The following is a 27,858-nucleotide window of genomic DNA, read 5'->3' as shown; positions in this document are numbered from 1 at the left end:
TTCCTGAGTGCAGAGCCAGGAGTGATCCTTGTGCATTGCCGGGTGTGACCAAAAGAGCAAAAAAAAAAAGATAATCACATCTCTCCAACAAGTTTCTGAGCCCCTTAGGATGCTTATTCTTAGTGTCTGAGCCAGCAGGAGCTTATGAATAATATATGAATGTATTGACACTATGTCTTAAATTGTGATCTAGTCTAGAAAATACTCTAAGTGCATTTGTGAAAGTTGTAAATTCAGATTCAGTATTTGTGTGTATTTGTGCATTTAAGTGTGTATGTTTGCGTAGTGGAGAATCTGAATTTCTAGTAAGCTCATATGAGTCACTTCCTCATTTGTTTACTTTTGTCTTGTTTTGTTTTTTTCCTGAATTACACCCTACATCAGCTTTTAGAATACTTGCAAATAAGTTTGTGGTTATTAATTGCACTTATTTAAAAATAAAAGTGAGACTTAAGAGAGCTTTGTCATTTTTAGTCTGCAGATGATTCTTTTTGTCTTGATTTCTCAGGGTATACACAGGTGGCGGGGATACTCAATGAACCAGGGCGGTTGTTTCAATGCTAGGGCCTCAGGATGAAAATCTGTTTGAGTCCTGCCATGCTAAAGAGCATGAGGACTACTCCATCGATGGTCAGGGCCTGGCCTCTGGTTCACTATATAGCAGTATTTGGGAGTCTCCAGGGCTATACACAGCAATTCTGGTGGATCATGTTGTGTCAAGGAGTTAACATTAAGTCAATGAGGACACTGACCCCAGAATTACCTTCTGGGCAATTACTGATCAGATATAAATAACATATACAATAACTCTGACGCTCAAAATTTTCATAGCCAACAAATTACGAAAATCTTTTCACACTTCTCACTTTCCTAATATTCCTCTAGCTGAGTAATCTAATGGTTATTTAAAATTAGGTTTATGTTAGAGTAAGATAAAATATGAATCCTTATGTTACATTTATGTTTCTTACACAAATCAGTAACTGTGCTAGTATTTTGATATCTATGAACATGATAGTTCTTATTAACCCTAGTTCTTATTAACTCTTGGATGAGGTCTCACTGTTCTATACAAACTCACTTTCTGCATCATTGTCTTTGTCTGCATTACAATAGCCATGGAAAAATAACCCTAGGAACAGAAATGCCTTACACTATGAATTATATTTTTCTTGGGATTATATTTTTTGGGGCCATACCCAATGATGCTCAGAATTAGTTCTGACTGCACTTAAAGATCATTCCTCCCTCTTAGCAGGGCTTGGGGGACCATATGCAGTAATAGTGTTGGGGATTGAACTCAGGTTGACCACGTGCAAGGCAAGCACCCTACTATCTGTAGTACCTCTCCAGCGCCATTTATTCCACGCTTTAATATTGAAATTTTATTTATATGTGAAAATAAATACCCATAAACAAAAGTTAGGCTTCAGGACCCTGGTTATTTAAGCTTGTATTCTTCTGTGAAAATGAAATTTCTGTCATTTTTAGTGGAGGTTTTGGGTTTACACTCATTAGTGCTCAGGGTTGACTCCTGGCTTTGTGCTCAGGGATCATGCCTGGTCGGTGTCAGGAGCACTATGAGGTGTCAGGGATGGAATCTGAGTAGGTGATATGGAATGACCATATCACCTCCTTAACCCTGTACTTTCTCTAACCCTTACAGTCTAGATTCTTTCTTCAACTCCTTTCAGAGAACTTCAGTTTTCTTAAAGAGCATTTTTCTTGGGGCTGGACCATAATACACAAGTTAGGGCATGAGCACCACTAAGGTGTGACCATAGCGTTCCCAGTAGCACCAGGATGGCAGAGGTGTCAATGGCACTACAGGACACTAGCAGCATTGCATCCTCAAGCCCTTTACTCACCCAAAGTCACATTTGGCAGAGAGTTGTGGTGGGGACGCTCTGATTTCTGGAACATCACTTAGGACTACCTCCCCTCAAAACATATATCTTCGAAAATTATAGTTTGGGTAGGCCATGGTATAATTTAATTAATTCTTTACCAAATACTTTTAGCAAACAACTTACTTAATGCAGTTTTTTGAGCAGTCATTTCATGCCAACACTCATCTATGTCCTCTGAGAGAAGAGCAGTGAGTGATCGTGACAGATAAAATCTACTATTTTTGGTAAATTTGACAGGCATCACAAATAAACATAGAAACACCTATCTAGAGCGCTAACAGACTTGGAGGGAGATAAAGAACAATCGAACAAAATATAAACTGACAGATTTTATTTCTAATTTGGATACATTTAAGAAAGTTTTCTCTTAGTAAGTGGAACTTGAGTCAACAGTCAAGTGAAACAAGAGTTGCTTATCGTGCAGTTATTTGGCATGAGGCTGAGGGTTTTCCAGAAAAATGCCCCAGTGATGTGAGAAAGCTCTGAGGAGAGAATATGTGTGACTTCTTAAGAAGACATCAAAAAAGGTCAGTGTGTTGGGAGAACAGTGAGTGAAGTCTAAGGAGGATGTGGTAAGGGTAAGCCTAGATATTCTCCCAAACAGATGGTGATAAACCTTTGAGATTATATTCTGAGGAAGATGAAATACAACTATAACTTTGCCTATGTACAAAAGAATTCTGTACTGTGACCTATATTTTAACATATAAGAAGCTCTGGCTGTGCTTGGGGTAGGGTTGGTAAAAAAACAAAAAACCTTGGACTGAAAAAGCTGATCCAAAAACTCAAGTAAAATGCAATTTTACCACTCAGACCATGGTCGTAACAGTAGACAAGATGTAGTATGAAGCTTATGTTGACTAAATCAGCTCAACGGATGGATTAGGGAAGTAAAGGAGAGGAGCTAATAGAAGACTGAAATTTCAGACCCCAGCAACTGTGGAGCGTGGTTTCCTCTAAAGATAGGCACACCGGAAGAGCATGAAGTGGTGAATAAATGAGATCAACTGTAGCCATTCATGCCTAAATGCCAGTTAGTGTGCTCAGCTGCTACATAAAAAAAAATAACATGAACTGAATAACTCACAAGTATTTATTTCTCACAGCTGTAGAGGCTAGAAAGTCCTGATGAAGTTGCCAACAGATACAATTTCTGGTGAAAGCTTTCTTTATAAAAGCTGGATGTGCCTCTACCTGACATATGAGAAAGTGCTCTGGACTTCCTTTGTCCCATAAAGACAATAAACCCAATGAACGGTTCTATTTTCAGACCTTGTTTAAACCTAATCCTTTCCCCAGCAAGCCACCTTTAAATACCACCACCTTTAGGGGCAGGAACTTCAATATATGATCTTGGGCAGGATTGGGGAGGGGGCTGCAAAAAATTCAGTCCATTACAGTTAATTAGACACTCAAATTAAAAAAAAAAAGTGGGCAACTGAATACATGCATATGGAACTCACGGAAGAGTTTGCTTTTACTTGATAAATTTTGGAGCTGCTGAAGAGTAGTTTGAACGCTCTGACTTGTCTTTTCAATTGAACAGTTGGCCTATTAAAGATTTCTGTTACCTTAAGAGTTGGCAATTAAACAAAAATATTGTATCATTACTCAAAGGGACAGAACATTCAAAATGGAAATATTGAGATTGAAATGCCATTTGGAACAAGCCAATATTGAAAGGTCTAGACAAATAGAAGGAATTCCTAATTAGTGTGTATAGGGCTGGGCAGACGGTACAGAGATAAAGCACTTTCTCTGCATGCAGTGCACCCCATTTCTACCCTTGTGTCAAATATGGTTTACTGAGCCCTGCCAGGTGCAATCCCTCATCACAGAGTCAAGATATCCCTATACACAGACCAAAAAAAAAAAAAAACCCAGGAAAAACATTATACAGAAGTGTGTATATGTTTCAAGTATGGAAGCATGTTATATGTGTGCATATATTGGTAAATGTCTGCATTTTTGGTGTTATTTATAAAGGTGGTCAGTTGCCTTATGATATAACAAACTAGGTAGTATAACCTAAACTTTTTCTAGAAAGCTAAACTCTAAAATTAATAATAAAAAGTAAACATTCCCTCTAAACTGAATATAGTAACTAAGGGTGACTTTAAGTTTTCACTTTTGCAGTGGTGTCCAAAATTCTCTCTGGATAATGGGAATTTTTCTCTGGAGAATGAGTTCATAAAAATCCCATAAGATCAAGAGATTGAAACTTTCTGTAGCATGTTTTATGACTTCTCTATACCCAAGTACTAATATACACATATACATATGGTTTACGACTTGCTGTTTTCTGTAATCTAGGATATTGTGAATGGAAATATGCCTAATAACCAGCCTATATCTCTATCTAATAATTGGCAGGTGCACTATCTGAGATAACACCAAACTGAGCTTGCATTTACTTATGTAACCTTTTTTTTTTTTTTGCTTTTTGGGTCATACCTGGCAATGCACAGGGGTTACTCCTGGCTCTTCACTCAGGAATTACTCCTGGCGGTGCTCAGGGGACCATATGGGATTCTGGGAATTGAACCTGGATAGGCCGCGTGCAAGGCAAACGCCCTACCTGCTGTGCTATTGCTCCAGCCCCTACTTATGTAACCTTTTAACAATGCATTTAGAGATATAGAATTATCTTGGGAGATCAGCAAAATCATAAAAACCATTTTTTTTCAAGGACTAGTGTAGGATGATATCTAAATGGTAACAAATTGCCAAGAGGAGGGCTGAGAATTGTCTTTTGCATTTGACAACAAGTAGGTCATTGGTTAATCCTCATGAAAATAACTTTTTTAAACATGTTTGCTAAAAATTTGATTGAAATGGGTTAAGACAGAATAAAGAAGAAGGAACTGATGGCCATAAAATATATTTCTGTTTTAAAAAGGATTATTGTAAATGGGAGCAGAAATTTTTAGTAATTTCCAAAGGGGGAGTTTAGATCATAGGGAATTTTTGTTAAGGTGAAGAAATTATAGCATGTGGATGTTGTAAAGTATTAAACAGAAAAAAGTGCAGTAGAGAGAGGATAGCTTTTGGAGTAATTATAGTCTTCAGAAAGTGAAAGGTTGGGGGTCTACACCCAGGCCTCTGTTCAGCAGATATGCATAACCACAGCCATAATGATTGTCAAAGAAGTAATAATTTTAGATTCATTTGTAAATAGATGCTGTCCTCCTGAGCATTCCACCTAGACCACACGTCATTTCCCTAAGAATCTCCTGAACTTCTCCATCATGCAGAAATTAAAGGGTAACAACACATGGAACAAGGAGAGTTGCACTTTTTCTCTTGCCGTGTTTGTTCCTCTGTCATACTGGCTGTTAAATGTTTGGAATATTGCCCATGTATTCAGTGTACAAGTGTGTCCCAGGAGAAAAAGATAGATGGGTATTTGGACATCTAAAAATGTGAGGTATGCAAACCCTCTTTTTTGTGCTTTTAATTTTTCTGAAACATAAAAAGGCTACGTAAAAATGGTCAGGAGCTCTGTAGGTATGAGAGAAAACGTGAGTCTTAATCTGGCAGAGTAGCAAATGAATTGGTAAGGGAGGAATGTAGAACTCAGTAGTTAACCATGCTTGAGATATTGCCCTGCAAATATCAAAGAGGGAGACAGGCTAAAGAGTTTAAGGTATTTAGTAGGAATGACTATAAAAAACAAGCCATTGACTAAACTAGTAATTGGGCAAGTGAGAGTCAGTAATAAGATGGTAGTGAAAATAAACGGTAGATTCTGGCATGGCTAAGAATTGTTGAAGTTGAGATACCAGGGAAAGAAAAGTGATTAAGGAAGAAAAGCTCAGATCACAGAAGGGCTAAGTGGATGAGAAGATAACTACTAATTATATAATAATGGGCACACATCGTTACCAAGAAGTTGTATGAGTAATGCAAGTTACCAGACGTAAGGATAGATAATGAGTGGCGGTCTTGAGTGTTTTCAAAAAAGCTAAAATACATAACAATAGAGGATTATATATTTAAGAAGCAGCAGTAAGATACAAATACAGTAATCATGGCAACTCCAGATTCAGTGGGATGCAGGGTGTACAAGAAACTAACCACAGAGATGTTGGAAAATAAATGTCCTCAGATGATAACCGGTTTCGACATGGAGGAAGAAAAAGGATTATTCAAACACGGGATATAGGGGATGGTATGATCTTGAATTCTCAGGGTAGAGTGAAGGGATTTGAGTAACTAGGGGAGGATGGGAGCCTGAGTAAGATTGTAAAATGCTTCTATGGTAGGAGAGACCAGGTGACAGTGCTTTCAAGCTTGAGGTAAACAAGCAGTTTGGAAAGATAAATGTGCCAATTATCCTCTTTATGTGCTGAATTGTGTCTTTCTCCCAAACTGATAGTTTGAAGGGTTAGTCCCAGTACCGCATAACCTGCTTATATTAGAAGATGGGACATTACGGGGGTAATTATTTTATTTATTTATTTTTATTGTTGCTTTTGGGTCCCACCTAGCAGTGCTCAGGGCTTACTCCTGACTCTGAACTCTGAGAACACTCCTGGTCGATTTGGAACTCCATTTGGGTACGGGGAATCAAATCCAGGTTGGCTACGTGCAAGGCAAGCCTCTTACCCATTGCTTCTTCAGTCTCAGAAGCAATGATTTCTAAAGGAGGCTGTTTAGAGCTGTTTTTAATCTCATCTAACTGATACCATCCTTATTATGCAAAGGAATTCGGGCAGAGGGACACTGGGTGTGTACAGACACGGGAAAGACCATGTGATACAACAAGAGACCATCAGCAAATCAAGAAGCCATGTCAGAAGTTCTAAAACTGCCAACATTTTGATCCTGGACTTCTACTTGCAGAACTGTGAATGAAAATAAATTTCCATATTTAAGCTAGCCACGCTGGGGCCTTAGAACAGCCTTACCTGAGGAATATGGTGTAGTTGGATAATCAGTGCTAATTGCAGCCTCTGTTCTGAAACTTTTTTTTTTTTTAGGTAGATAATTGACCTGAGCTAAGGCACATGTGTCAAGAAGAGAAGAGAGCAGTCTTCCCTGGTACATGTAAACTCTTGAGGGTTCCTTTTCTTGTCAAAGTTCAAGGGCGCATATCTCTTGCAGTAGGGTTTCTTTCAAGTTGGTATTCTTATTGATAGTAACATTGGTTAAGAACATTAACTATGTAGCACTGTATCACTGACATCCTGTTGTTCATTGATTTGCCGGAGTGGGCACCAGTAACATCTGCATTATGAGACTTGTTACTGTTTTTGGCATATCGAATATGTCACAGGGAGCTTGACAGGCTCTGCCGTGTGGGAGGGATACTCCCAGTAGCTTGCCCGACTCTCCGAGAGGGACCGAAAAATCGAACCCGGGTTGGCTGCCAAAATAGTTCACTTGGGAGAGCCTTAGACTAAAAATTAATTATGTATCCAACAAATATTTAAGGAATGATTATCATGAGCCAAACACTGTTCTAGATATTTGGAAATAATTACAACATTCTTTTGATACAAATGAATGAAACAAAAATCCCTGACCTTCTGGAACTTAGCTTCTAGTAGTGTTTGATACTTTTGCTATTGAATTTTATAGTTTTCCAGCTGGAGCTCTAATGAATCTTTCTACTCCAATTCACTTTTTAAAAAAAATATTATTTGCCAATTATTTTGTTCCAATGAAAGACGTTCTAACATAATTCTCCATTCTACTTATTTATTTATTTATGGTCTTTGGGCCATCTCCGGAGAAGCTCAGAGTTTACTCCTGGCTGGGCACTCAGGAATTACATGTATCAGTGTTCCGGGGATCATATGGGACTCCTGCGATCAAAACTGAGTAGGCCATGTGCAAGGCAAACGCCCTACCCGCTGTACTACTGTTCTGACCTATAATCCTCCAATTTAAAACAAATCAACTAGTGGTTCCATATCACCTTCTCAAAAATCTTTTATGAAGCATTTACCTCACAATAACCCAAATCTTGCTTAGTTTTGAATTACTTGTTGGAAGTCTGCGCAGAATTAAGGATCTATAATCTCCTCTGGAAAATCAAGTGTTAATTTTACTGTAAGTTTGATATTTCAAGACACTAAAAGACAAACTCATTATAGGAGTTCACCATACATTCCTTTTCTACTAAAAGTACTCACACGTGACTTAGCTAATGAATACCTCTGCTGCTTTCAGTCTTTTGCTGAAACACTCCTGATTTTTGTAACCAGAAGTAATTGTTTGCTCAGAATGGGGGCAGGGAGAGACTTTGAGAAGGAAAGTTCAGTTTTTCTGGGGAAAACCCAGATCACCTCTTTCAGCAACTGGGAAGGGTGCCTGCTTATTTTTCAGCTTTTTTTTTTTTTTCCCCCTGGGGAAGGCTGCTGATTTCCTAAACAATAGACATGTCTTTGTATAAATATTTTCATGTTTTTCTAAGGCAGAAATATGGCTATTTTTTTTTTAGGAAAACTAAATAGCGACCCTTCAGCATAGCTACCTTGTCAGAGCCTAGGAAGGAAACAGAAGCAGCATTAAAAATGGTCTAACTGAAAAGAATACAATGCAGGGGCTATTTAGAGTTAAGGAAGCTGCTATAGTGGGAAGCCATTACCAAGTCTGGATGAAAGGGACACTCAAAGAAATTAGAGGCCCAGGAGGGAAGGAGCCAGTGTAGTTACAGTGGGACACAGAATAGCCAGCATTTTGGCCTGGCTTAAAAGAGTCAAAAGCTCAGGGTAAGAAGGCCTTGGCTAGACACTCATCAATGTCAGCATCCCAGGGCAGAGCATGGTAGAAAGATGGTGCCTAATAAATTTGGAGAGGGGAAACAGAAAAAATAAAATAGAATGAATGTCATAAATCAAACCACCAGTCAAGAAAGTTGAAAAATCCCTATAAAACGACTAGATGCCAACTTCTTCCCAGGTTTAACTGACTAGGCGAGTTTCTGCCTCCTGTAGGAATCAGCACATTGTCTGTGTGTGTGTGTGTGTGTATGTGTGTGTGTGTGTGTGTGTGTAGGGGGGGTGTTGTTGTTGGGTCATACATTCAGGGGTTACTCTTGGCTTTGTAGGGGGTCATTCCCCAAAATTTGAGGGCTCTCTGCCGTGCCCCGTCCCCAAGCAACATTTTAGGAAAGGATCCAATTTTAAATATTTGGAATTTTGAGATCTATAAGCCCCAAATGAACATATTCTTTCTTTTTTTTTTAAATACAATCACCTAACATGGAGTCACTTAAAAACACATTCATAAGGCAGCTTTTGCAAACACAGTGGCTTAGATTTGATCTGTAGGTCACAGTTGACCAAACCGTGGGGCCTAGAAAAATCTCAAGATTTGTTAAGCTAGAGACAATTTTTTTTTTCGACGCCAGTTTCAAACAAAACCTTCTGTCTGTGACTTCCAGCTGTGTAACACAGTGGACCCCTCCGAGCTTCCTCCAGCCTTCCTTGCTCTCATCTCCGCTCTGGGTTTGGGCTTCAGTTCCCAGCGAGTGCAGCTCTTCACCACAGGAAACGCAAAACGTATCTGTTCCTCTTTCTGGAATAATCTCAGAGCAGCATTCTGCTTGACCTCTCCGGGGCACACCCACCGTTTGTGGGTGGCAGGGAGGGCGGGGGAGGGGGCTGCTTTGATTGCTGCCCAGGCCTGGGAGAGGACCCGGGTTCCCTAGCAAGATTTCCCAAAGGAGGCCGGGTTCTCTTGCAGCAACTGCACGTCCCCTTTCGGAGCCAACTGTCACTTGCCCTGCAATGGTGTGACATGCCCACGTGGTGTAGGCATCCCCGATACTGATGAATGAATCGCTTCCCCAGGGGGACGCCTGTTCTCCAGAATGATTTTGTATCGATTGCTCTCTAGAAGATGATGATGATGATGATGATGATGATTATTTTTCCAGGAGAGGGCGGGCAGGGGAGTGTATGGGGGGTGGGGGGTGGGAATACCCCCGTTCCCTATGATCTTTCTCCTATTCCCAAGGCAATGAGTGTCTGAGCCAGTCAAGCTCAAGGGTGCAGCATCCGGGGTGGGGTGGGGGTGGGGGGTGGGCGCCAGTACATCTCAAGCCCCGCACCCCGGAACGTCAGGCCACCCCCGATCGCCCCGGGGATCCCAGCGACGGTGTGCAAGATGACCCGCGTGGCCTTGGGTGTTGCAAGGTCCCGGAGGCAGAGCCCCTTCCCACCGCCCCGCACCCGGAGCCCGGACCCCGTGCCTGGGAGGGAGGCCGGGCTCCGAGGGGGTGGGGGTTGGGGTGGGGGCAGCTCCGGGGCGCGTCACTCGGCACAAAGGAGCCGGCCGGGAGGCGGCGGCGGGAGCAGCTCGCCAGCCACTCGCAGCGGCGGCCGCGGCCCCGGCCCTCCCCTCCCCCGGGCGTCCCCGCCCGCTTTCTGGCTCCTCTCTCCCGCCGTACCGGCCGGCCCGGGGCCATTTCCGGCCTCCGCCGCTCCGCGCTCGCGCCGGCCCGGGGGGGCGTCGGGGAGCAGGTGGCCCCGGGGCCTTTGTCGCGGGCGCCGCGTCCGGGCGCCGCCGCCGCCGCCGCCGCCGCTGCGTGCGGGGCCGCGCTCCCGCGCCGAGGGGGGCGGCCCGGACCCCCGGCCAACATGGCAGAAGTCGGCATCGATCAGTCCAAGCTGCCCGGCGTCAAGGAAGGTAAGGGGGCCGCGGGGGCGTGAGAGCCGGCGGGGGCCCCACCCCTCCCCACGGGGGACCCCCCCTCGGCCCCGGGCCCGGGTCCAGGCTGGGGGGCGGGGGGCCGGGACTGGAGGGGCGTTCGAGGAGGGGGCTGTAGGCTGGCACGCCAAAGCTCGGCGCTTTGCATTTGGTAGCCCCCCTTCCCCGCCTACGGAAGGAGTCGCGGGCAGCGGGGAGCCCCCGCGGCCGCAGCCCCGGGAGCACCGAGCCCGCGGGGTGCAGCCGTGCCGCTGTGTCCTTACGAAACCGGGGCCCGGCCGCGCCGCCCGGGAGCTGGGGCTGGGGCTGGGGCTGGGGGAGGGGTTGACCCCCAGTTCCCGGCGGAGCCTTTGTTTTGAAACTTGACTCTCCCTCTCCCCCACCCCCCAACCCACACCCCCTCTGGACTTTTCCTTGTCCTGCCTCTGGCTGGCTGGGGCTGACTTTTTCCCTCCTTTAAGGTTTGAAAGTTAAGTCCTGGCATTGCCTGGCGCGGCTTTGGGCCACAGCTGGAAGCGTTTTTTTTTTTTTTAAATTTTAAAATTAATTTTAATTTTTAAAATTTTAATACCAAAATAAAAATGAAATTCGATTTAAAAAAGCAGAGAGGGACTGACGGGCGACCTTGAGCTCAAAAGGGTTCCCTGGATTGCATGTCTAGGGAAGTAGGGATGGGTTGGGACTGGCGTGGTTTGCAAGAAGGAGCCCCAGACTTGCCCTGCCCTGCTAGGTTTGGCCATCCCCAACCCGCCTCCAGCCCTTCCCCTAGGGTCTAGCCATTTTTTGAGAGCTGGATGCTGGTTTCCCCGCTGCAACCTTTAGGGTGATCTTTGGTGGTTCTTTGGTCTCTCGAGTGCTGTCCAGTGCTTGCAAAGGCTGGCTTGGTGTGTGTGGTGGCGGCGGTGTCATTTGTTTGTTTGGAGCTGGCCATTGTGGTCTCCACTGTCTTGGGAATGTGGAATTGAATTTGCGGATCTTTGCTTTCGTAGAACGTCTTGTTTCATCACCAGTTTGATTAGACTGCAGGGTCTTTGTGGGTGCTGGGGCAGCACTACCCCACCAACAGTCTCCAGAAAGCTTCCCTTGCAGAGTTCCCAGCGCTAAAGACAGATGTTAGTTCTTCAGGAAGGTGCCAGGCCTGTCCACTTGCTCCGGAAGGGTATTTTAGAATTTTAGAACCTCGGCCTGAGATTTTTTTTTTTTTAATAGCCCTTCAGTTCCAGGTGTGACTTTGGTGATGATTCTGGCATTCCCCGGTGCAAACGTAGATTGCACACTGTCTGGGGAACCGGGCGATAACAGGAAGGGCAGAGCTACACGTTGAAAAGTTCTTGTTTTGAGGATTGGTTGCCCTTGGCCTTGTAAGTGTGGCATGTACGTGTCTAGGGCCAAAGGGATCTTTAGGTGTTGTCTAGGTGTTGTCTACTTTGCTCTGGAGGGTGGGTAATTAGTAGGATGAGAATTGGAGTTCAAACAAGACCTTACCCTGCAAAGCTAATCATATAGCACCACCATGTTACCCAGTGCCCTATATCTGCTAGTGACCTGGAATAAACTTGAACCTCATTTTTATCTAGACGTGTTTAGTATTCCGTTTCTGCTGTTCCGGTTTCAGACCAAGATGTAAGTGTTCTAGAATATATATATATATATATGTATATATATATACACACACACATATATACACACATGTATATATGTACATATATATGCATACACACACATATATATCTCTCTATATATATATAGCTTTTTGGGTCACACCCGGCGATGTACAGGGGTTATTCCTGGCTCTGAACTCAGGAATTAATCCTGACGGTGCTCAGGGGACCATATGGGATGCTGGGAATTGAACCCGGGTCAGTGTGTGCAAGGCAAACACCCTACCCGCTGTGCTATCGCTCCTGCCCATGGAATATATTTTTTGAGGGGTGGGGGGAGTGACATTCTGGGCCACGCCTGACTGTTGCCAGAGCTTTCTCCTGGCTCTGTGCTCAGGGATCAGTCCTGGGGCTATATAGGAACCCCTCAGTATCCTACCTGCTGTATTATCCAGGCCCTCTAGCATATTTTTAAGGATTAAGCAAATACTTTCCATCCAAATAAGCAAGAATTTTCTTTTCTAATCTCTGGAGTTTAATGGTTTCATTTTTTTCATAATTGATGTATTTACATATGAATGGAAATTTAGTGTGACTTTTTTATGAAGTTGGAATTAAATGTTGATTAATTTTGAAGGTGGACAGAAATGCTTTGAGATCATTGTCTTTTTGTATGTATCTGACCTCTATGGTTCTCAGACTCTCAAGGTAAATGATATATCAGGAACATCTCAATAGTGGTGTAAATTTTGATCTGGGCCATATTCACGATTAATGAAGTGTTTCTCTCTCTAATATAACACTTAATTATGGCCCCTTTTACCCCTAACAATGTCTTTGGACCCTAATTAAAGAGTAGAATGCTTGTACCTGCAGTTGAGTAAAATACACACAAACATTGAGACTATTTACTATGTTCTCCAGTTTGAAAAGGGAGTTTGCTAGTAATTCACTATATAGTCTGGCACAGATCTTTTTAATTCCACTGTACAAAACCTATCTTTTCTTTCTTTATTTCTTTTTGTTTTTTTCAGTCTGCACCTCTGGTAGGTTTATAGATAATTGCAACTAGGGTTACTGGTGGCAAAGCCCAGTAGCTCTTGAGAATACTAATTGAGCTGACGACTGCCCGTTTCATAGTTTTTCCTTTAGATAATGTATACTGGCCTTTGCTGGGAGAATTTCTGGAAAGGTCATGAGTAACAGCTGACATTTGAGTGAGGGAAATATTTGAAAAATTTATTTTCTGGGTTAAAATTCAATGCTTACTCGGTTTCATGTTAGCCAGAGAGATTCATCTTTTGGATAGATTGTTCTGTAGACAACATGGCAATACTTCTGCCTTGGCATGTCTCGCCTAAAATAGGGAACAAAGAGAGGAATTTAAGTGCATGGGTAGGTGAAAAGAATGAAGTTGAACTAGATGTCAACACACATTCTTATTTTGACTTTAAAAGCATATTTGGAACATTGCATATTGTCTTTGTAGTGGAAATACTCTTGCCAGTGTTTAGGAACAATACTTTATTTCTTTGAAACCTTAGAGGTTCTATGCAACCAGATTTGAAATTGTTCCCAGAGCCTTTTAAGAAATTAGTAGATATATAACTCAACTGCGCTCTATGCACTTTGCAAATATTACCCAAAGGAATAGTCATTCAGAAAGTTTATATCAGAGATGGCGAGCAGTTTTTAGTGGGGAGAGGGGGTGGGCCATACCTGTCTCTGCTCGGGCCTACACCTTGCTCTGTGCTCAGGAATCAATCCTGGCAGTGCTCAGGGGACCAAATGTGGTGCCAGGGGTCAGATCAACTGCAAGGCGAATACCTAACCCACTGTACTCTCTCTTGTCCCCAGACCAAGCACTTGTAGTCACTTGACAAATCTATATTTGAAAGGCCAGACTTCCCCCTTTTTCTTTTCACTGTCTCTAGTTATGATACATTACCACTATTTAGTTAAATTGCTCACTCATTACTGTTCTTTCCTAACATGTAATAAAGGTTTCATATTATCATAAAGTTTCGGTCACTACACATTAGCTTAGACAACAACCCCCCCCCCAACTATATCAGTCCTTTACAATTTTCTTTTTCTTTTTTTCTGGGTGAGGGTGGTCACACCATGCAATGCTCAGGGTTCTTCCTGGCTCTGCTCGGGGGACCATATGGGCTGCCAGGGGTCTTACCTTGGCTGTCTGCATGCAAGGCAAACGCCCTACCTGCTATCACTCCAGACCCCCTTGCAATTTTTAAGGCATTAGTTTCTCACTTTTCGCCAGTTAACCCTTGTATTTCAACTCTGCCATCTCCTCCTGTAATTCCTGTCCCTTCCCGTCCAGTGTTGTATATTTTTCTCTTCTTTAAATGAGAGGTTTCACCATCTCCAGAGTTGGCTAATTGCATATGTGTGTGTGTGTGTGTGTGTGTGTGTGTGTGTGTGTGTGTGTGTGTACATATTTATCAGTGTGCCTCGTAGTGCCTGGTTTCTTGAAGTAAAGATAGTTATTTTGAAAGCAAATCCTTTTTCTTTAGTGAAAGATGTGTACATTTGCAAATGCATGCTAGAAAGTATTGATTTATTTTAGGTCCTGGACACTCCAGTGGCAAAGTAAATTAATGACATCAATTCAGGACCATCAAGGTGTGTCTAATGTAGCAAGTTAACATGGCAGCACCTGCGAATTGTGTATTTGGCAAGTGGGCAAACTTACTTTCTTGTTTTTTTCAAATTACCATAGCAGTTTTGTTGTTTAATGAGATCATGTCTGGATTTCCTTCAGCTGAGAAACTTGTGTTTTATCTTTCTTTACTCTCATCTGGCTTCGTGTCTTCCACGTAACCAACAAATAGGCACCAGATGTATGAATGATTGAATCAAACAGATGTCGAATATGCATCAATTGGAAGAATGAATGAGTGAATAAATGAGTATACTTTTTAGATATTCTCTGTTTGGAATTCTGTCTTCAGTATAATTTTATATCTTTTATCCTGGCACAAGTGCTTACTGGGCAGGAATAATACTTTGACTAGAAGCATCAGAAACAATAATACTAACAGTAAAAATTTAACAGTTTTTATTCTTTTATCCTAGTGTTCATTTTTTCCCTTTTGCATGGAAGTCAACTAATGTATACATATCACTGTCACTGTATCACTGTCACCCTGTTGCTCATGATTTGCTCCAGTGGGCACCAGTAACGTCTCCATTGTGAGACTTGGTACTGTTTTTGGCATATCAAATATGCCACGGTGAGCTTGCCAGGCTCTGCCATGTGGGCAGGATACTCTCGGTAGCTTGCCTGGCTCTCCGAGAGAGGTGGAAGAATCGAACCCGGGCCGACTGTGTGCAAGGCAAACACCCTACCCGCTGTGCTATTGCTCCAGTCTAAACCGCCTGGCATGTTATTTATGTATGCCTATATGATAGAAATGTGTTAGTTAATAGATAAAAATACATCTGCATACAAGAGTTTAAAAATTACATGCTTTTGTCTTATTTTGTTTTAATCATTAAAAGTTTGTTAAAACATTTCTGAAATGCTGTGTTCTGGCTTTGACTTTCATTTGAATAATAATTTTCTTTTCATCGAGTAAAAAGTAGCATTATAGTATTTGGAAGCCAGAAGAAATCTTAGATAGATAGTTTTTAAACATTGCTTATCTGCTGTGTGCCACCAATTGCAAAAGGTGGTTCCCTACTAAAAAAAAAAATGCCGTGTGACATGAGTGTGGTGCTCACTGAGAATTACTATGTCCACCAACTCTCATCTGCACCCAAAAGGCCTCCAGCCTCAGGGAAAATACAGTTCAGCTATTTCTTTAATCCAGGTATCTAAAGGAAGTTTTCCAGAAAAGATGGAGCCATTATTTGTACACTAAAAATTCTTCATTATTAAGTGCTTATTTTTTTAAACAGGTGTGTAAAGGATAATATCTCCCATGTGGGAAAATGTCGAGTTAGCTGATAATTAGAAAAAGGGATTAGACTAGAAGTAATTGAATGCCACTGATGTCTTTATTTCCAGTAGAAAATCTCACTGGCAGAATGCGGACGGGAGTTGTACCAGACCAGTAGGGCTAAGTAAAGGAACATTGATGTTTTTGGGTCTAAGGTTTTAAAAATGAGGAGAGTATTCCTGAGCTTTAGTTTTCCCCATTCTCCCTATTCCCATTTCTTTTTTCTCTTTCTGTTAGTATTTCTATCTTTGTTTTTATTTATTTGGGGGGTGGTTTTGCCATTCCTGGCAGTATTCAATGGGGGCTACTACTCCTGACTCTTTGCCCTGGAGATCTTGTGGTACTTGTGATAGAACCGACAGTGGCCTCAGTAATGCAGTTGCCTTAACTATTTCTGAACTATCTCTCTGGCCCTTTTCTTTCTTCAAAATTATTCCAGAGATTTATAATACTCATTCTTCATGTATTTCATTTTTACTGAAAATTATAAATGACAGTAATTTTAGATTTTTGGTAAGGTGTAATGTTGGATATGGATGTTAGTTAATAAATAACTTTATTTTTTAAATTAAAACTGTAATGCTTATATTTTTGATTCAGCACACTGAATTGTTGGGCAGAGGATTAGTGTTTTGCTTTGTCTAAAATTGCTTCTTTTTTTCGCTGTACTCAGCCTGAAGAGTATAAAGTATAGACACTAACATTAAACTGATTATGAAAATAAGCTCATTGAAATAAGTTAACTTTCCTCTGTTCTTACCAGGAGTATTAGGTTTTTGCAACAAGCTAATTTTGCATTCCTCACAAAATGCAATATATTTTAATGATTATGAAGAAAGCAGTTATAGATATTATAGAGCTTAAGTAAACTTTAGAACTCCAGATCTTCTAAGTACAGGAGCATGTTTTTAAATGAATTATCCCTTTAGTGGAGGGTAGGGGCGTGTGTGTGTGTGTGTGTGTGTGTGTGTGTGTGTGTGTGTGTGTCTCGGCATGGGGGGAAACACATTTACCATAAGTCCATTCACAGTTTAAAAGTAGCCACTGGGAAAAACATTAATATTTCTAAATGTGACCTATTTAAAAGTGTTTTATGCTTTATTCCTTATAATTCTATGAAATTAGGATACCCTACTATTAGGTAAGACCTACGAAGGATAATTAGTTTTTCTATTAAGAAGGATCTTGGGATTACTTATTAACAATCATTTATTCAGAGATTTTGAATTTGAAAACCAGTGCACAAACATTTGTATGTACCTTTCCAAAGGTGTTGCAAAAAAAAAAATCACTTTTCATTGGTACATCAATATATGTATGCATGTATTTAATAACCATTCATTGAAATAAAAACACAGTAAAAGCTTTGTAATAAATCAGAACCAGTATATAATTATTCTTGTTTCTATATCAGTGGGTGTTTTTTTTTTCTTTTTGGATAACACCTGGCAATGCACAGGGGTTACTCCTGGCTCTGCACTCAGGAATTACTCCTGGTGATGCTCAGGGGACCATATGGGATGCTGGGAATCGAACCCGGGTCGGCCGCGTGCAAGGCAAACACCCTACACACTGTGCTATCGCTCCAGCCCCAATAGTTTTTAAAGTCATTTATTGAGGTATAACTTATATTCAGTAGAAATTTTAGTATGCAGTTCTGTTCTGATAACTGTTAGTCTTAAAACTTCTACAATTATGAAGATAAAGAACAATTACACAACCTGCTCAAACTTGTCTTCTTTTTCCCTGTTCCCTCTAGCCTTTTGCTTTCTGCCCATAAGCCTTATTTGCCCATAGCCTTTGTTTGTCTCTTCTCATTTCTACATGAGATTATAATGTGTGTAAATATCTATTTCTTTGTTAAGTTCCAGTATATGGCTGTCTCACAGCAGTTTGATGATCAAGTCACTAATTAAAACATTTTTAGTTTTTCCGCCCTCCGCCTTCCACTTTTGGTAGTTTCAAGTCGAGTCTCCATAAGCATTTGCTTAAGGTGTGTGTGTGGTGCGTACACATAGCTGTTCATTTTGCAGGGCTGGAGAGCTGGGTTAGCTTGTAGGACACGTGCCTCCAAATGTCCAGCCTGGCTTTGATCACCAGCGCCGTGTATGACCCGCCAGCCCACCAGGGGTGATCCCGGAGAGCGGAGCTGGGAATAAGACCTGAGCACTGCTAGGTGTGGCCACAAGAAGCAAACAAACAAAAAAACCCCCAAAACCCAATAATCCCCCTTCCGCAATTCCTCACCTCCAACCTAAAAGATCCATTGCTGGTATTGCTGGATTAGTTTAGTGTGTATAATTTTGTGAGAAACTGCTAAGTTCCTCCCCCACCTCCAGCTGCGCTCCATGACATTTTCACCACAAGTATGTAAACTTCAGTTGCTCTGCATCCTTACACAAACTTTGTATTGTCAGTTTTTTTTTAAAGTACTTTGATGAATAGTACTTTTTAAGTACTATTTAAGTACTTTGATGATGATAGCACAGAGATAGCACAGCGGGTAGGGTGTTTGCCTTGCACGCCGACCCACCCGGTTCATTCTTCCGTCCCTCTCGGAGAGCCCGGCAAGCTACCGAGAGTATCCTACCCACATGGCAGAGCCTGGTCGTATTCGATATGCCAAAAACAGTAACAAGTCACGCAATGAAGACATTACTGGTGCCCGCTCAAGCAAAATCGATGAACAGTGGGAGGACAGTGCTACAGTGCTTTGATGAATATATTGATTTCAGCAATTTTAATTATTATCCCACATGGCTTAAATTTGCATTTTTGTAATGACTAATGAAGTTTAGTCATTCTTTCTGGTTTCTTTTTTTTTTTTTTGCTATTTATCACTTATTGAAATGTGTATTCTAAGGTTTTGTATTTTTTAAAAAATCAGACTTTTTTTCCTGGTTTTTGGGAGATCTTTAAATGTTCTAGACTTAATCTTGCACATAGCAGTGGTTTTTCTGGAACCTTGGTACTACATTAGAATGATAAGGGGGTACCTGACTAGAAAAACATTTCTAAGCCTACCTGATAGCTGAATCTTTCAGAGGTGGCTCCAGGATTCAATGCTTTTTATACTGAAATTAAATTCTTGGGTTTACACAAAGGACTTTTTTTCTCTTTTTGCTTTTTGGGCCATACCCAGTGATGCTCAGGGATTACTCCTGGTTCTGCACTCAGGAGCGGTGCTTTGGGGACCAAATGGGATGCCAGGTATCGAACCCGGGTTGCCCGGGTGCAAGGCAAACACCTTGTCTGCTGTGCTATCTCTCCGGCCCCAGAAAGGACATTGATACTCTATTAAGAATCCTGTGGCGTCCTGAATGCAACCATCCTACCTTCTTTCAGTTTGAGGTTTTGCAGAGACCATTCATTTCCCTATCGTTGTGAGGAGCAGCATTTCATTTCTACGCCAGTAATTGAAGTTTGTTCCTCCAACACAAGGGTTTGAAAATGATAGTCAGTAGACCACCACTCTGACCCACCTAAGACTTGTTTTTCCAAAGCAAATGCACTGAGGGTAGTTTGGAGACTCCCCCCTTTCCTTTCCTGCTTCTCTTCCTTAGTGCTGGGGGCTCCCATAATCCCCACGGTGGTGCTGGGGCAGAGGGGAAGGACGGGGACACGTGATGCTGGGGATCACCTGAGGGCCTGCAAAGCAGACTCTCCATCCTTTAGGCTGTCTTCACGTTTGTTTTTAATGCTTCTTAAATAATTGGAACTGAAAAAGGAAGATGGCTAGTTTGTGACATGTAAAAATTAAGTGGGATTATCTATCATACAGTGTATGAAGTTTGATTGGATCATAACCAGACTCACTTGGTGACATTTTTGTGTTACAAAGGATGAAGTGAAGACTTGTGGCGGAGACCAGCAAAACTTAAAATCACTAGCTGGTGCTGTATAGAAACAACAAATTTTTTTTTTGACTTTTTTAGGTAAAATATTAAAAACACTTATTTAACTATTTTTTTTATTTTACTTTTTGGGTCACACCTGGCGATGCACAGAGGTCACTCCTGGCTCATGCACTCAAGAATCAGGGGACCATATGGGATACTGGGATTCAAACCCAGGTTGGCTGCGTGCAAGGCAAATGCTATAGCTCCAGCCCCAACACTTATTTAACTTAAATAATACATTATTTCACTAACTACCAAAGTCAGTTATTATAACTTCCCTGTAGTGGAGCTGTTGGCAGCGTTGTGTCTGAGCTCTTAGGTCACGTATTTTATTTTCACAGAGGCATTTAAACTGTATAGTTAGGGCCTGAGCCATAGTTCAGCAGGTCTGGTATTTGCCTTGCATGCAGCTGACCAGGGTTCGATCATACCGCCCCATATGGCACCCATTCCCTACCAGGAAGGATTGCTGAGCACAGAGCCAGGAGTAAGCCCTGGGCACAACTGGGGTGGCCCCAAAGCCAAAGAAGTAAATAAGCTGTACGTTTATATCCATATATATGTATATATAATGTGTGTGCATGTATATATGTACATATATATATAGGAACTGTACGGTGCTAATGTACTTTTGTAAAATATTACAAATTTCTGCAATTTCAAAACAGTTAAGCTAAATAGAAAGTTTACATAAAGCAGGAATATTTCATATGCCAGTTTCAGGTAATGAGTGAAGTGCATAAGTAAACAGTTATCCTATTTAATATTTAAAAAAAAAGTTTCCTGGGGGTCAGTGATAGTATAGTGGGGAGGATGGTTGTCTTGCATGTGGCCAACCTGGTTTCAGTCCTTCAATCCCCAGTATCCTGTATGGTCCCCTGAGTCCTGTCAGGCGTGATCCCTGAGCACAGAGCTAGGAGTAAGCCCTGGATATAGCCAGGTGTGGCCCACCCCTCCTGCACTGCCCAACATTTTGAATTAAAAAACATTTGAAGTCTCTCTTCTAGCTTATTTCTTATGACTGATCTGATCACAACATACTACACACCGACATTTACATGAATGAAGTATCATCAGCTTTTTGGAAATTCCTATCACCGATACCTAGGCTGATTTGCCACTAAACTTTCTAAACTTAGTGTAGTGTGTATTTCCAGGCCTGATACCGCTCCTGACTGACAAAAAAGCAGAGCAGTCTCTGCTGTACTTTTCTGGCTTTTATTTTTGTAATGAGTCATAAAGGCTGAGTCACTTTCCATTAACTTTACTCCAGGACTTTTAAGTGTTTGTAGCAAAAGTGCAAAGACATATAAGGATATTTTTCCCTCTTCATTCCCTCTGCCCGTCAATAACAAAAAAAAAAAAGACTAATTAGAGAAGCCCAGGATTTGCTCCAAGTATTACGCCCTCTCATTTGTAAGAAGCAACTTCCCACAAATGTTTTAAAATATCTTTTTCTTCATAATGTGAAGCTTATAAAAATAATACCCGAGGGTTAGCAAACACTGTCAGAATGTTCCTGTTGGGAAACCTGAAATAGAGCGAAAGTAGGGGACTCAGTTAAGGTTCCCGTTCCTTCTTCTGCATATCTTGAACTTTCCCAGCAGCTGTTTTTGGAAATGACTGTTCACTCTCCATGTTGGCTGTGCGTCCACATGGTATCCTGTCCCGTCCATGATTGCTGGCCTCTAACTTGACAGGGCTGCTTCTGCTGGTCAGACCTTATTTCAAATTGGACTTGTATCCCAAAGCACTTCTTCTTCCCTTTTTATAACCACCCAGTTAACCACCCACCCCGTTAAACTTGATTAAGACTGATCATTGAAAGGCCATTTTTGGTTGCTTGTGTATGTTGGGTGGGATGGACTGGGGATTAGAAGACGGCTAGGGAGCTGTTAATAGTCTCTAGTTTACTGGGCTTCCGATTTCCAGAAACTTGGGTATAGTGGCACGCAGGATACTTCAACTGGGACAACTATTGAGGCTTAAAGACGTGGAGATGGTTTAGAGGACAAACCAAGATATTCTGTTGGTGAAAATGGTGATTCTTAATGATCTCACCTGTATGGTAGGTATTTACTGGTGGCATACAAGTAGAAGGAGATAATGCTGACATTCTATACGTGACTGAGTGAGGTCCTCCTTACAAGACCTTTTTCCTCGAAATTTAACTTACAAGGGCACCTGTGTTCCTTGGATTAGCATGAAGTTTTGTTTCAAGTTCATAATTGATCAGTGAATGAAATAGTAACACTATTCTGTAAAATGTAGTAGTAGAAATCATTAAAGAATCAGCGTTTTATATTGGGTTTATCAAAATTTTGTTATTTAGTTTTTCTTTCAGTTCCTGTTTCTCGGTTCTACCTATGTAACCTCAAATGTGAACAAAAAGATGAAAACATATGTACAATTTAAGGGTGAGAAATGTATTTCTAATTCTTGTTTATTTGTTGGAATGTGGTGTATATAAATATAGAGTAGGAGGCTACTTTTGTATTCTCTAGCTCTCTGCTAGACATCTTCTCAGTAATGTCCACCTCCTAGAATGTTTTTGCAGTCTTCGTTTCTGTTTAGTGATATACTAATTTGTACAGGTGAAATGAAATCTGTTTAAAAATGAATTTCAACAGGTTTAACTTCTTCGTAAAATTAAGTACCTTGAACTTAAATTTGTAAGACCTGTGGCACATCCTTTTTTTACCCTCGGGTGTAAGGACTCAGAAAAGTCTGTGACATTGTGGTTTACAGGAAATAGTTTGTTTATTTAATGTATACTTGGCCGTCACCTATAGTTTCTGGCTCTCAGCTCACCCAACCCTTGTAAAGAGCTGTGAGTGGTAATGATGTGAATGAAACCAACTTCACCAGATTCACATCACTCTTATGATGTGAATGAAACCAGCAGCTGTAAAGCCTCTGGGTTGATTCTCAGGGGAAGAACTCTGCTAGGAGGACTGGAACTTTCCATTCTGCCCTGTTGGATTCCAGGGCAAGGAATGGTCTGAGTTGAGTTGAGTTGCGTGTGGCCAGTGTTTTCATTCATGGAGGGGCTTCATAGGACTCGTGGTTGGTGAACATGTGGAGATTTCTGGAGAATAGCTAGCCTGCCTGGAAGGGCCGTGGAAGCTGGGCCTTTTCCCCATCACGATCCCCGTGGGGTTTTTCCATGTGGCTCTTGAGTCATGTCCTAGTGAATAAACAGGCTGCATATGTTCTTTCTGTAGTCCGCACAGACTAGTAGAAAGTAGGGAAGGTGTTTTGAGAGCTCTGTTTTACAGCCAGCTGGTCAGAAGCATAAGCTGTAATTTGGACCTGAGGAGGAGACTGTGGTGCCTCCTTCCCATCTGTAGCTTGTTGGTTAGAAGAATTTGTAACTAACTGCTTGGACATGGGGCCGATAACTGAAGTGAAGAATAATCTTAGGAGACTGTGCTCTTACCTTGTGAAATCTAATGTTATTTCTGGGTGAAAAGGCTCAGATTAGAGCTGAATTGAGTTCCGTCTGGCTGGTATTTGAGATGCCTGGATGTGAAAGCTTAGCCATATCCACCTCCAGTGGTTTCAGTCCAAGAACCCAAAACAGACTCATATTTAAAGCCTCAGTTTTCTTAGTTTATTAGCGATATTTTGCATACATAATATAAATTGTGTAATGAGAATTAAATATAACAACTATGAAAAATTTAATAGAACGAAAACAAGGTGAGTTCTATTCCAGGAAACCAAGGATGGTTCACTGTCACTGTCATCCCATTGCTCATCGATTTGCTGAGTCGGCACCAGTAACGTCTCTCATTTTGAGACTCATTGTTACTGTTTTTGGCATATCCAATACGCCAAGGGAAGCTTGCCAGGCTCTGCCGTGCAGGTGTGATACTCCCGGTAGCTTGCGAAGCCCTCCAAGAGGGGCGGAGGAATCGAACACGGGTCGGCCGCGTGAAAGGCGAACGCCCTACCGCTGTGCTATTTCTCCAGCCCAAGGATGGTTCAACATATGTAAATTAGTAAATTAATGCATCAGTAAAAAGGATGGTAAAATCCATATGATCATATCAGTAGGTAGAATTTTACAGGGTTCAACACCTATGATAATGTCCTATGTCAGGATAGAAGGACTGTTCTTTTTTTTCTTTTTTTTCGTTTTTGGGTCACACCCAGCAGTGCACAGGGTTCACTCCTGGCTCTGCACTCAGGAATTACCCCTGGCAGTGCTCAGGAGACCATATGGGTTGCTGGGAATCGAACCGGGGTCGGCCGCGTGCAAGGCCAATGCCCGACCCGCTGTGCTATTGCTCCAGCCCCCAGGACTATTCTTAAATAGAACTTACGACACTCACAGTTGAACATCATACTTAGTAGCAGAAGACTAAAAGCTTTTCCTCTTAAGTTCAATACAAGACAAGCATTCTCAGTTTTACCACTATTTTGCATAGTATTAGATTACTCATCTGAGTAATCAAGTAAGAAAAAGAAATCTGAATTTAAAATGAAGTAGAAATCACTGTTTGCAGATGACATGATAGTATACCCTATCCATGCCATGAAGATCTGTTGGAAACAACAGAGCAGTGTAATCAGATCGTAGGGTAAAAAATCAGTTTAGAAAAATCTGTTATTACTTTCATCATTCTAAACAATGAATATAAGAGAAATAAAAAAAAACTGGGCAATTTATAATTGCTTCAAAAATGGTACCTTAGAATTAATTTGACAAAAGAAGGAACAGCCTGTATAATTAAGACCATAAGACCTTGTTGAAAGAAGTTAAAACCCACACAAAAAGGTGAGATATTTTATGCCCCAAAGTTAACTCAGAATTGAGGACTTCTTTGTTAGAACCCAAACCGTGAAGTATGTTGAAGAACACATAGACTCAACATAATGACTTCAGTGACTCTTGAAATTTTACTTCACTGACAAGTATGACAGAAGCAAATAAAAGTGATTATATTGGGCTAAAGAGCTTAAGTATCCCACCAGTGAAAAGCTGTCTTATTCAGTAGCCAATAGGAGAAAATACCCATACTATTCTTTTGACAAAGGGCTACTATCCCACATATTAAAGAACTGAAAAAACAAAACAGACAGCCATATCTGAAAGCAGGGAGAAGAATTGAATGGCCACTTTATCAAGAAAAAAAAAAGATATAAACATTGAAGGCTTCTGAAAAAATTATCTTCATTATTTATCTGTTCAGTGAAAATCAAAACAAAGAATTATCACCTCACCTGCAACAATACCCTATCTCAAAAAAAAATTCTCATGAGGCAATGAGAAAAAGGTAATCTCATATACTGTAGATGGGAGTGTAAATTGGTCTAGCTTCTCTAGAAAACAGTATGACTATTTCTCCAAAAATTGAAAAGAAAGCATTTGATTTGGCAATTCCTCTCTTCATTACCTATCCACAGAGTACAAAAACAGTGGTTCATAAAGATAGATGCATACTGATATCCATTCCAGCAGTCCTTGCTAAGATAATGCTAATGCTAAGATAAGGAATAGCTCAAGTTCTCAACAGAAGAATGGATGTAGGAAATGCGTGTATACGTGTTTGTGCATGCACGCACGTGCATGAGAGAGAGAGTGAGAGAGAAAAACACACACACACACACACACACACACACACACACACACACACACACACACACACAGAGCAAGAGAACAGAAAAAGCCAAACCAAATCTAGCCTTTGGCTTCTAGAAGGGGTTGGGTATAGGTGGTCATTTAAGATAAAGGGGTCCCAGTAGATGTTGTTGGAGGTATTTTTACATTTTGGTAGTAGGGGTAATGTGCCAGCTTATTTTGTGGAGGCGTGAGAACGCATTCCTGAAACATAGAATGTTCTAAACCAATGTTACATCAATTTTTTTAAAAAAAATACACAGGTATACAAAACATAAAAATCTTGTGTTTATTTGGGAACGGGGCTTGGAGGACCCTGTGCACAGGGCTGATATCTGGCTCTGTCCTCTGGGATGTCTCTTGACAGTGCTTGGGGACCATATGCAGTTCCCTGCCAGGGACTGATTAAACTGGACTCTTCTGCATGGAAGACCAAGTGCCGTAACCCCAATGTTATCTCTGGCCCAAGAAAATGCAGTGGTGGTATGCATTGAATTTTTGATGACATTACTGATTAGTTTGCCTTGTGAGTAAATACTCCGATGTCTCCTCCTTCCAGATCATTGTCCATAGAGTCACGACCTTCTCAGCCTGGAATTTCTGTCTATGTTATGCAAATACAGCCTTTCCAAATCCCCGTTCTAGTTTGAATTCAATTTTCTTCTGAGGTCTGCTCTGCCACTCACTGTCCAGTGTGTCTCTTCAGCCCACCATGAAATACTTAAAACTTTAAGTGACACATCCTTTTTTTTTTTGGTCTTCTCTTTGAGTTATGGGTATTTTGGGGGAATCCTTACTAATGGGAGATGTTCCAGAAAACTTGTAAGGCTTTCAGCTTGTGCCCATCGAGCAGACTGACCAGGGCTAAGTGCATGTCTGAATGTGTGCACATTTTTAAAAAATGTGATACGGTATCATTTTTGTCATTGTGGGAAGATCCATATAGCTTTGTAGGTAGTATGGTTTCAATCAGAATTTTTATTATTTTGTAATTTAGATTAGTTTTAGATAAAGGGGCATGGTTTTTAAAATATTTAAATAGTTTAAGGGTGACATGTAAAGTTCTCGTTTCTTAAAGGAACATAATTATGAAGAATCTGAAAATCTTCATTGGAAAATATAAAAAGATGATATCGTTGTATCACTGTTATCCCATTGCTCATCAATTTGCTCTAGTGGGCACCAGTAACGTCTCCATTGTGAGACTTGTTACTGTTTGGCATATGGAATACGCCATCGGTAGCTTGCTAGGCTTTGATATATATTGCCAGATTGAAATACTTTATTAAGTAAAGACAGAAAAATATGGACGTAAGAATTTTTTGCTTTGGGGATGGAGGTGTTTAATTCATACTTATTTTAGAATGTTCAGAATGGTTTTATAAATTAGAACATACTTTAGTTTCCGCTTTTACATTTTTTTCTCTTGTTTCTCGGCCACACCCAACTGTGCTCAAGGCTTACTCCTGCCTCTTTGCTCAGAATCTCTCTTGGTGGGGTTTGCAGATCTTACATGATGCTGGGGATAAAACTCAGGTTAGCTGCTAGCCTGGCAAGAGCCTTCCCCACTAGCTTTTCTCCCCAGTGTCATCATCGTATGGTATATTAGAAGCTAACACTGCTTTAAGAACACTTAATGCTATGAAAAGCAGACTTATAAATTATATTCGTATTTAAAATTATCGTAACTGTCAAATTATATCTGGTCATAAGAATTTTGACTCCTTAAACAAGTGAGGCACTTGAGTCCTCTAGAGCAGAAAGGTATTTGGATGACATGCTGTTCTAATCTTCATTACTCCCTCAGCAAGGGAAGTAGTGGCATGGTGACCAGGTATACTGTAGAAGCACAGAAGCTAGTTACAGTAGCGGTGTGTAAGGAAAGCCAAGAGATTCAGAACAGTCTAGGGAAGCTACAACTTTCCGGTACCTCTGTCAACTTGCTGTATATACACACATGTTCACTTTTAGTGTACAAATAACCCAAAACTTATGTAATATTTCTCATACAGTATTATTTCAATTAAAAAATAAATGGTGATGTTTGGAAACAATGCCTGACATTTCCTTCTGCACATTTTACACTGATATCTGACCTCAGATAATAAATCTTCTGAAAAGTAAGTGTAGTTCACGTTTGTTTTTATCGGGCAGTAAGTGACTGATAACAATGCAAATATACCCTGATACTGAAGCTCT

The 27,858-nt window shown here is 41.2% G+C and overlaps 1 protein-coding gene across 2 annotated transcripts in view; it reads left to right on the top strand.

Moving 5' to 3' along the window:
* Window positions 1–10,070: 10,070 nt before the first annotated feature.
* CCDC50 (coiled-coil domain containing 50) overlaps window positions 10,071–27,858 on the top strand; it is a 75,524-nt gene continuing 57,736 nt past the window's right edge. For both annotated transcript variants that reach the window (XM_055126259.1, XM_055126260.1), the window contains exon 1: window positions 10,071–10,550. In XM_055126259.1, coding sequence (XP_054982234.1) covers window positions 10,502–10,550 — 49 coding nt within the window. In that variant the 5' untranslated portion in view covers window positions 10,071–10,501. The remainder of the gene's footprint in view (window positions 10,551–27,858) is intronic.

Source organism: Sorex araneus, chromosome 2 (genome assembly GCF_027595985.1).
Source record: "Sorex araneus isolate mSorAra2 chromosome 2, mSorAra2.pri, whole genome shotgun sequence".
NCBI lineage: Eukaryota > Metazoa > Chordata > Mammalia > Eulipotyphla > Soricidae > Sorex > Sorex araneus.
Note: the sequence above shows the minus strand (reverse complement) of the source record. Positions and strands in the feature narration are given on the sequence as shown.